This window comes from Sinocyclocheilus rhinocerous, unplaced genomic scaffold, assembly GCF_001515625.1.
Source record: "Sinocyclocheilus rhinocerous isolate Xijiao unplaced genomic scaffold, SAMN03320098_v1.1 scaffold468, whole genome shotgun sequence".
Taxonomy (NCBI): domain Eukaryota; kingdom Metazoa; phylum Chordata; class Actinopteri; order Cypriniformes; family Cyprinidae; genus Sinocyclocheilus; species Sinocyclocheilus rhinocerous.
In genome coordinates this window covers 1934238-1945882 of record NW_015635305.1, presented here as the reverse complement: position 1 = coordinate 1945882, position 11645 = coordinate 1934238, and the positions used below count along the sequence as shown (strand labels likewise).

Genomic DNA, 11645 nt, shown 5'->3' with positions numbered 1-11645 from the left:
ATTATATTATGCCAAATTACTGTATTATATTACTTAGATGTATATTTTGCTTCTGTAAATATGTCTAATCCCTTATTTTATTTTTATTTCTAGTTTATATACTTACATACATTAGTAACTCATTTTGCACTACATGCTTAATACTTTTTATATATTATTATTATTACTATTATTCTTTTTCTTTCTGTTAATACATATGTGTACTATTTGTAAGCAGTCCAGCTGCAATTACTTTGGCAATACAAATGTATAATTTTTTGTCATGCCAATAAAGCACTCTTAAATTGAATTTAAGAGAGAGAGAGAGAGAGAGAGAGAGAGAGAGAGAGAGAGAGAGAGAGCTACACATAACTGTTCAGAGGTTGGGGCCAGTGTAAATTTATTTTTTTAACAAAATTAAAGTAGCAGCAGTACTTTTAAAGTTTTACAAATGATTTCTATTTCTAATAAATCCTGTTATTTTGTACTTTCCATTAATCAAGAATCCTGATAAAAATGTATCACTGTTTCCTCAAAAATATTAGGCAGCACAACAGATTTCAACATTTAGTAATAAGAAATGTTTCTTAAGACCAAATCAGCATATTAGAATTATTTCTGTAGGATCATGTGACATTTAAGACTGGAGTAATGGCTGCTGAAAATTCAGCTTTGTCGTCACAGAAATAGGCCTAAATTACATTTTTGAAATAATAAATAAATAATAAAATAGAAGACTTTTTGCAATTAATATTTTACCGTTTACTGTATTTTTTGTATCAGATTAATGCATCCTTGGTGAGCATAAATGACTTCTTTCAAAAACATTACAATTTTATTGACCCCAAACTTTTTAATGGTTGGGTATTATAATAAAACAAACAATTGAGATTTACACAATTAAATGTCTGCAGCGAATAAGTGAGTTGATTCTTTCAGCTCCTTATGTGCAGTCTGTAGATAGTGACCATAACTTTTTCACCATAAAGAGTCTAAACTAAAACTGATGCAATAATTTACTCAACTGATGAAAATTAATTATTGATAATATTTATTAACTGCAATATTACAGACATAGCTACAAAGAGTTAATAATTCAAAAAGCTGCAGTTAGTATCGTGTACAGCCCCAGTTGAGGAGGCCCGGCTCCACCCTGGCAACCAGCCACCACCCCAACTGTGCAGCCCACTGAGTCTTATGGCTCTCCTTACATGTTAGAGCTGGAGCCGGGCTTACAGTTGAGTGATTTCAGGTCAGTGTAATGTTATTACGCAAGACATTCAGTTAAACAGCAAGACTGCACCACAGATAACAGCCTGACCACACTGAAGACAACGAGTAATAAAAAACAAGGTAAACCCTTCCTTCCAGTAAAAGAGTGAAAGTGAACCTTACCCTCAGAGCAAACAAGTATACCTATGTTTGAATGCAGAACTATGTGATTTTTGGCATTTATTATTATATAGACATTTTTATAAATCAAAAGCAGCAAGATATGTAAGCAGCACAGGCATATGTGATACAACCGATCATAGTCTCATTGAAATTATACAAAAAACCCATGTAATGTGCCTGAAATACTTACATTTCATTTTACAGGAATGAGGGAGGTCTGTTGAGATCAACCTGACAGTTTAACCCAAAATACAGCCAATTTTGACTTCATGTCCATTTCTTCACTCTTACTTGCCTCTGCATGTGTCAGGCTCTGACCTTCATCATTCAAACAGTCTACCTCACTTCTTCAACTTTGCAGAGATTTTTAAACGCACTTCACGCAAGAAAATCTTCATTAGGTCACTTTCAGCTTCCTGGGTTATTCTGGTTATCAAATGACCTCCAGGACCAATAACCATTTTCTGCAAGAAAGAACAAAGGTTTCAATTTATAGTGAAGCATAATAATGTTACTGTTTCTTCAGGTAGTGAGAAAGCACTCTTTTGTCTTAAAAACAATTCCACAAAATGTCTACAATAAAACTAAAGTCGCCTGATGGTTAAAACAGCAGCACAGAAGACTAGCCTCTCTAAATAAATTTGGCAAACGAACCAACTCACCATATGAGTGTCTTTCTTTACATATAGCTTGATGGATATGTCGAGTACCCCATCTTCAGATTCCTTCCAGATTTCAATTTGCTGCAAAAAGACCAAAATAATAACGAAAACAAATAACATTACAGAAAACATAAATAATATAAAAAGGTCACAATACATACTTTGAGTAATAGAATCATTCAAAAAGATGATGTATGTATGATTAGGTTTTGTGAAGAAACTCCCAATTTAGAGCTAACAGAATATGGCTATATTTATTTGACCAAAAATACAGTAAACAGTCAAATATAATTTGAATATTATTACAGTAAACACATATTATTAAAATTTAAAATAATTGTTTTATATTTATATATTCCTCTGATGGCAAATCTGAATTTTCAGCAGTCATTACTCCAGTCTTCAATGTGACACAATCATTCAGAAATTGTTCTTCAGAACAATTCCTTCAGAAATATGCGAACCAACTCACCATATGAGTGTCTTTCTTTACATATAGCTTGATGGATATGTCGAGTACCCCATCTTCAGATTCCTTCCAGATTTCAATTTGCTGCAAAAAGACCAAAATAATAACGAAAACAAATAACATTACAGAAAACATAAATAATATAAAAAGGTCACAATACATACTTTGAGTAATAGAATCATTCAAAAAGATGATGTATGTATGATTAGGTTTTGTGAAGAAACTCCCAATTTAGAGCTAACAGAATATGGCTATATTTATTTGACCAAAAATACAGTAAACAGTCAAATATAATTTGAATATTATTACAGTAAACACATATTATTAAAATTTAAAATAATTGTTTTATATTTATATATTCCTCTGATGGCAAAGCTGAATTTTCAGCAGTCATTACTCCAGTCTTCAAAGTGACACAATCGTTCAGAAATTGTTCTTCAGAACAATTCCTTCAGAAATATGCTGATTTGGTGGTCAAGAAACATTTCTTATTATCATTAATATTTAAAAAACAAAAAACAGTTGTGCTGCTTAATATTTCTGTGTACTGCAAACCATATATTCAGGATTCTAAGATGAATAAATGGTTCAAATGCTACATTTGTAACAATGTGAAGGTCTTTACTGTCCCTTTTGATCATTTGAATGCATCCTTGCTGAATAATTTAATTTCTTTAAAAAAAAAAATTCTATTGACCCCAAATGGTAGCCTATTTCAACACCTTTTTAGTGTGCACAAATAATGACCCACCTGTGTCATACTGTACGGCACTTCCTTCGGGAGATGCTGTAGAAGTTTCTCTCTGATAGTGTTGATGCACATCTCCTCAGGACCCTGATCAGTCAGTACTTCACTGTGGTACTGCCACTGGCCAGGCTTTGCACCATCAAACAGGTATTTCTATTGTTCAAACACAGACAAATTTAGGATGAGTAGCACAATGCTGGAGATTCCAACATCAAGTTTGCTTTAATGCAAATGTCTCTTTCTTAAAATCTCCAATGCAGTCTCTAACCTTTAATGTTTCCACATCTTCTCTGTCAATAGAACTTAACATGAATACATCCTTAAAAAGAAGCCACCCCCTGCGGCTCTTCAGGGCCTTCAACCTGTCTTTGTCCTGACCCTCCTGAGACAGCCCGTCCTTCGTGCTCTCAGACTGTGGTTCTTCAGCATGTCTGCTGTGGCGTTTGGCTGCTAATTTCTCAAGTGGTTTCTCTGCGCCACGGATCCTGATCTTCTTTCCATTAACCACCCCTTCTGTCAGCTGTGCCGTGATGTCTAGCAAAAGTGTTTTGTTCTTCAGTAGATCTACCTGTGTGTTAAGAGTTGATTTTTTGATCTTCTAAGTGTACCAGCTATTATTCATTCACTGAGTTTAATAGTGATATTCATTTCGATGTTAACAGTTGCAGCAAAACAGCCCCCCCCCCTCTTTGCAAGATGAGAGATGGGATATGCAGAGAAAAAGAGATGGTAATATCCTCCACAAACTAATCCTATGGTCAGACTAGGACAGATCAATACAAAATGACAACGCTAATACCTTATTGAGGACAAGGATGGCAGGGACATCTGGATTCAGGGCCAGACACTTCAGCACTTCATAGTCCAGCTTATTGCGGGTCCATTTATCAGACATATCGACTAGCACCACCACTGCAAATATATAGCAGAAATGGAAAAAAATTGAAGATTCAGCACTAAATACAGAGTCATAATACAGTGGTTCTCAGCCTCTTTGACTCCAAGGCTCTCGTTTGTCCAAGAGCTCTCCTAACTAAGTTGATATATACCTCTTGTACATTTTCATGGTTAGTTCTAATTATACACACACACTAAGCCAATGGCGATTCTATTGGATGCTGGCTGTGTCTTTGTTTTTGAACAGATTAAGAAATAAATAAGAGAAGAACAGCTAAAACAAAGATTTTTTATTTACCTAGATCAGCTTCCTTTATTGACTCAAAAGGATCCACCAGCAGCGATTCCTCCAGGTGATGTCTGTTAAACAAATATAACAAAATCAAGTTTAGTTTGTATGAGTATGAGAATTTTTACCACAATCATGGCATTAGTTAAACAAATGTTGTTGTTTCTAGTTGGTTGAGATGTTCAAACAATCAGAGCAAGATTGCAGAGCACAGTATCTACACTTTTCTGGGAAATCAACCAACAAATGGTTAACTTACAGTTGCCACCTAATGTTGTAAGAAACTGCTGTATTACATAGTCACCTTTTAGCCTTTATTGGTGTGGTGAGACCAGGGGTATCCAACAGTATCTGATAGAAAAAATAAATAGGTGAGATAATGCCATCCAAACATGGAACACTGCCTAAACAGACTAGACTATTATACATGGGGTAGAAGAGGTACTTACGATTTGTGTGTCATCCTCTGTCAGGACACCAACAGCACGTGATCTTGTTGTGTGCACTTTCTCAGAAACAGCAAACAACTATATAAAAATTGTGAATTAACATTTAAGGTTACAGACACAAGTTCTTATAGGGATCGTTCACACAAAAAATGTAAATTCTGTCATTACTTACTCCTAATTATGCATCACTATGCAAATCTCATTTTTACATGTGTACATTCAAACATGTTGGAACAGCACTGTTACTTTATACACAGCCTGTTATTTACAGGCTGAGTAAATAGCAGAAATAACATTTCTGGGTGAGAAAAAACACATTTCACCTTAATTTTTATTCCAAACATTAGTATAATATCACCTTTCGACCCAGCAGTTGATTGATCAATGTTGATTTCCCTGCATTAGGCGCACCCACTATCGCCACTTTAAGAGATTTGGCATTTTCAGGTTGATCAGGATTCTTTAGCAATAAGGAAAATTGATGACCTGAGAGCAGAACACATACATAAACACACAGACAAAATTGGTTTAACGAATAGGCTATAATATCATAAATATCCATGGAGATAACAACAAATAACTGTTTTCGACATGTTGTCTGTAAAACAGCAGTCTTGAAGGCTCGAGAGGGGCTGGTGATTATATTCTTACCGCTGTCTGATGGAACAGAGACAGGCTGATGATGACAGAGACCCTCATCGGACACCACCGCTCTCCCCTTCTGCAGTGTGTCCAAAAAAGCACTCGAAGACACCAAACTGGCCGGAGTGCAATGAAAGAGACATTTTCTTACTGTCTGTGGACCAAAAACTGAGCAACCTGTGAAGAAGTAACGTTAGAGGACAAACGACAGGTAAAATAAGAGATACCATGACGTTGTTGTTTTTCTACGAGTTTGGTTTTATTTCTGGTGGCGAATAAGACAAATACAACCAGTTTGTCATCTAGCATAACGTCACGACATACAAGAAGGATAAACAGACTGTGTATAATCTATAATCTATAAATCACCTGATAGACGCAGATACAGTGGCGCGTGCTCTGGGGCTGTCGTCAGTTCGCGGATCGTTGAAAATCGCAAAGATCTGCGTAGAAACGTCTCGCAAAGCCGCAAGGTCATTGCTGAAACAAGTTTTCTATACGTAAGTGGATAATTTCAAAATGTTTCACTTGGGTTAACCCTTGTGCAAGGTTATTCTCATCTCCATGTTTGTTTACACATGTGTCCAGGGCGCAGACATGTTGCTCAAGTCGAGTGAAATGGAGTGATGAAACTATATATTACACACTACTGCCATCTGCTGCTCAGGCGCCGCTACGAAGGCGCCATAAATAAACTGCTAGTATAGTCTTCATTAATTATTACTTAAATATATAGACAGCCTCGGCGTCTGATAATAAAAACCAAGAACCTTTGTTATCATTTCAGCTAGTACAAGAGGAAATACTGTAGCGTGTATATGATGCCCTTTGGATATTTACTTTGACAGGAGTGAGATTCTGGAGTTCACTGGTCTAGCATGAAACAGACAGGCCAACTGAATCAAAATTACTGTTGTTAGGTTTGTGGTAAAAGGAGCCTTTGAGGACCAGAGAGCTGAGAATATGATCCCTAATCAGAGGCACTGATGTTGTTTTCATCCGCTCAGGTAAAATCAGAGGGAACAGATGTGTTTTTCCATCTCCCATCAAAAGCTAGTCCACCAGGAGCAGCACAGAGCAGAAAAACGCTTCCAGTGACTGGGGACAAGAAAGGATATCAGGTGGTTTACAATCTGTCAGCATATCCTCCTGAGACCCCGCCCATTGACTTGTGTCCTCTGTAGTGGACCTTTTGTTTTCATGAATGTTCTTTTAATTTTTTGAGCTACTCTGTCAATTCCTGCTGTACTGTACAGAGGACATCCTGGGCTTTCTAGGCAAAAAAACAAAAGTGCCAGTTATAAGCAGCAAAATGAAAAGGGATAGGTTTTTTAAGCTGAGAAACTCACTCAAGATTGTGGATGACCTGGCTATAACAGAGGAAACAAAGAAGGCAGACATTCTTTGGAAAGTCAGGCCATTACTTGACCGTGTGAGGCAAGGCTGCCTCAACCTCCCAAAGACACAGAAGGTCTGCATTGATGAGCAAATCATCCCTTTCACAGGCCGCTGTCCAGTCAGGCAATATGTTCCAGGCAAGCCAAACCCTACTGGCCTAAAGGTCTTTGTCCTTGCTTCTCCAAATGGTCTGATGCTGGATTTTGAAGTGTACCAAGGGAAGAATACATTCACTGACCAAAGACTGGGAGTCGGACTAGCAGCAGTCCTACGCATGGTTGAGTCTGTGCCCACTGGAAGTCATCTATTCTTCGACCGATACTTCACAACAATCAATCTCATGGATGCATTGCTGGCAAAAGGCCTTCCAGCAACAGGAACCATAACGAAGAACCGAGTCCCAAAGCAGAGCAAACTGCCAAGCGACAAGGTGATACAAAAAGAGGGGAGAGGAGCATCAGTGTCTCTGGTCAGAAAGAGTCCTGAGCTGGCAATCACAAAATGGTATGACAACAAATCAGTGCTAATGGCTTCCACAGTTCATGGGAAAGATCCTGAAGATGTCTGCAACAGATGGTCCAAAAAAGAAAAAGTCCATGTCCCGGTGAGAAGACCAGCAGTGATCAAGGAGTATAATGACAACATGGGTGGCATGGACTTGTGTGACCGCATGCTGAGCTTTTATCGCATGTCAAATAGGTCCAAGAAATGGACATTACGTGTCATTACTCACTTCTTTGATGTTGCCATCACAAACTCGTGGATCCAATACAAGTCTGACAGCAAAGCACTCAACAAACCAGCAAAGAACACCAAACAGTACCTGGACTTCAAATTGCACGTCGCTGAAGAGTTGTTGGATTGTCCAGAACTTGATGACAGCAGCGAAAAAAGTGAAGAAGAGTATGAGCCACCAACTAAAATGAGGATCCCGCAACCCGAACCATCTGTGCGCAGACTAGGAGCCACCCACATGCCAGAGATGGTAGATATCAACCATGCAGAAAGGTGCAGAAATAAGGGCTGCAAAAGCAAGACGTACATGAAGTGTACCAAATGCAAGATGTTTCTCTGCATTACCAAAAAGAGAAAATGCTTTCAGGAGTATCACCACTAAGCAAGTGAAACAATCCAGAATGACAATTAGTTTTAATTTGTTTTTATGTTGAATTTATTCTTGGATTAATATCACTCTACAGCCGCATTCTGTTCATTTTTTGTTTTCTGAGTTCGGCTGTCTTTTCAAACTAAACTGTTCCAGGACTTTCACTGCTAAGCAAGCAATACAGAATGAAAAATTTGCTTTTGTTTTGTTTTTATGTTATATTAATGTTGGATTAATATCACTCTACAGCCAGATTCTGTTCATTTTTGTTTTCTGAGTTTGGCTGTCTTTTCGAACTAAAATGGTCCTATGGTCCACTACAGTGGACATGCTGTAAAATTAAAAATACAAATAATATTTAAAAACTCTAAATTGTAGAATGTTTTTTTAACCCAAAAGAAGTAGGAAATCACACAAAACAAAAATTTTGATGACACTTTTTTTCCTCGGGTCTCAGGAGGATATATCAGTTTATTGAAAACTTACAAAACATAACATATTCAGGAAGCAAAGAAAATGAGGATTTTGACTGAAGCAGAGATTTGATTGCGTAAGAAAAAGCCATGAATAGTTACACAAATATATCAGATACAATCACATGTGCCAACAAAACATGCTCATTGCATGCATTCACTTAAACAAGACCCCCTCACATGGGTTTGGTCTACCTTTATTTTACCCTGCAAACCAGGAGAAATGGCACATTCTTCCCCTAACTCCCTCATTTGAGAATATGGGCCATTTATAGCTACATATGATCAGAATTTATAAAGATGATTGCTAATCTGATGTTGAAATGTAGCCTATTCTGTATTTGAAGGCACTAATTAGATATTCAGTAATTAAAAATGAATGTCGTGGAGACACATTTTGCAGAACTTCTAAAGATCTTTGTTTCTAATTGTGTACTATTATTATTGCTGTATGAGATAAATAGGATATCTGGGATTTAACTACCTTTTGTTCTTCAGCTACAACCATGAACGTTAGATGAACTTTCTCACAAACTGTTTTAGCACACAGATGCATATTGCAGTATTTCACTGTGTTTTTCACCATGTATTCTTCCATCTATTTTTAACAAGATGTCCAGTCTTTGCTCACGAAATGCAGACATCATGATTCTACCCCCTCATATTTCACTGTAGGTTTTTATTTTTGAGATGTGGCCAGCGTTACATTCACAACACACCCATCATCTGCAATTGTGGTCTCATGCAACCACAAAATCTTTTTCCACATTAGAACTAGGTCACCATGAATAAACTCTATAGACATGTTGATGTGCTTTCACATCTTTTTGAGTAGTAACTTCCTCTTTGCCAGTCATTAAAGGCTAGTGTTTGTTTGTTTGTTCATCTTTTTCTCTCATAATTCTCCTTGTTTGCATGAGCTTTGTGAGAAGACCTTTTCTGGCAAGTGTCTGTGGAATTTTATGTGACGTCCACTTCCTGGAAACTGAATCCTGGTAATTTAGCCCTAAATTCAAAGAAACCTCTTTAGTCTTCATTTTCACTGTGGTCTTATGACCATCTAAATGTTCATCCAGTGTTTTTCATCTAGAAAAAAAAACTTCTGCAGGGCCTATGTTATGTAAAACATAATGTCACATTTAAATAATTCATCTGAGTCTCATAATTAAAATGCCGAAAGTAAAAAAAAAAGTATGCAGGTTTCCATCTTGGATGATTTTAAATTTCTTGTTTGTTTTTAAACATCGTGGACCATTTTAAATGGTTTCTCCAAAAATAACTATTAACTTTTAACTATAACTAATAACTATTAAAACTATTTCTGACAATTCTTGTGCAAATCTATGTTCATGTTTAGGTTCTAATTTACAAAGCTCAGGGTTAGAAATCATAATAAGGAATCCCATATCAGCATAAAATGACAGCCTCGTCCCAGGGTTGTTTGTGCTGCATATGCCATTATTGTTTAGGAGCTGTGGATGCTGAATAACTGCTGTCATGTCAAATATTTCAGTTGGTCTCTCCTCGTCTTTTGCAGTGAAGACAGATACACACACACACACACACACACACACACACACATAGAAATGTCCCGCAGTTACAGCACAGCACTGCGACCTTTCTGCAGGCAAGGAGGAATAACAAAGCTGCGGAGATGTTGAGTATACGACAGGCGTGTGACAGGAGCTGGCTGAGCCGTGCTGGTTAGTTGCTACTCAGGCAGAGATGCAGCACAACACAAAAAGCCACACAGCTGAGGCATCCTCTGTCACATCCTCATCAAAACGCTTTTAGGACGATCATTTTAAAAAGCACCCAGAGGTCATACTTTCCAGCCCTGATTGTAGCGGGAGAAAGAAAGTAAGAGGAGGAAAAGTCATACTCTTTCAGGATTTCGCAATCAATACAACTTGTCTGTGAAGTGAATCAATAATGCATCTCCTTTGAAACCATCAATCACGTCAGATTTGGGAATAAAAAACGTAATTAGGACCACCGTTCCTTAAACATCCTTCCTTGACGTCTTTCAGGGCCAAAGAAAGACACCATTCTGCGTCATTAACGTTGTATTATTGTGTGATGAAGCACACTGCTGAGCACTTCCCCTCAGCTGCCTGAGGCTCTGTGGGTGCAAAATGAGGTTTTGTACTGGTCCAGGATCAGCCATCATAACCTTAATAATTCCAGGAAAAAAATTTGAAACCGCACATTAAAAGCTTCAAGCTCAAGACTTCCATTTCATTATTCCAATGCACATAATGGCTTTTTCTTTTGAGAAAGCCTTGTGACCCTGATATGATTTCCGAGCATGTTGAATGGCCTGGTCTGAACCAGCGTTTTCTTATTTCTCAATGGCAAAGATGAGAATAATTAGTCTTGATCACCACATAGTTCTGCCTGCTATGAATCACACATTGCCTGGGTAATGATAATCATGATGACGACGGTTGCAGAGAGGATGTGTGTCATGTAGAGATGGGTGGCACACCAGCAGTTTAAATACATACTCGTTGTTATTCATTCTATAAAATTCCATTTCATAACTGCAGCAGCCCTAAAATGTGATGGTGTCGCTGCTTGAAGGACCTCACAATAGAGTGTTCAAAAAAGTAGACTAGAGAAGTATGGAAGGAGGGAAATTTAGTCGGTGGAGAGGAAGTGCTAAAAACCACATTAAGTACTAATATCTGTGATATTAGATGCTCTGTTTATAATTTTATTTAGAATGTGTTATGTATATGTACATAAGTTGTGTGTTTGATTAGCTTGGCTGCTTTTATTTTTTATGTATGAACAACCAAATATGTTTTCCTTTCCTTTCCATATTTCCTTCAATCATTCTTAAAAATATCAACGAATGAGAATTGTAACTTTTCAGAGCTATTGGTCTATGAAAAATATAGAAGAACATTTAAAAGATCTAATAGGCCTATAGATGAGCCAATATTTTTTTATGTCCAATATAAATATTTTGCACTATTTAAAGGGGTCATATGATGCGATTTCAGTTTTTCCTTTCTCTTTGGAGTGTTACAAGCTGTTCGTGCATAAAGAAGATCTGTAAAGTTGCAAAGACTAAAGTCTCAAATCCAAAGAGATATTCTTTATAAAAGTTAAGAGTCAACCACGCCTACCTAAA

General features: G+C 37.2%; 1 protein-coding gene across 1 annotated transcript; it reads right to left on the bottom strand.

Annotated features, from left to right (window-relative positions):
- Positions 1-844: 844 nt before the first annotated feature.
- On the bottom strand, positions 845-6187 carry LOC107746830 (GTPase Era, mitochondrial-like). The gene is made up of 11 exons (XM_016561150.1): positions 5900-6187; positions 5540-5707; positions 5247-5374; positions 4889-4966; positions 4744-4790; positions 4449-4510; positions 4053-4165; positions 3522-3821; positions 3257-3406; positions 2509-2589; positions 845-1838 (listed from the first exon to the last, which is right to left on the bottom strand). Exons 1-11 carry the CDS (start codon positions 6006-6008, stop codon positions 1716-1718), a joined length of 1359 nt encoding a protein of 452 aa, XP_016416636.1. The 5' UTR covers positions 6009-6187; the 3' UTR covers positions 845-1715.
- Between the last annotated feature and the right edge of the window lie 5458 nt (positions 6188-11645).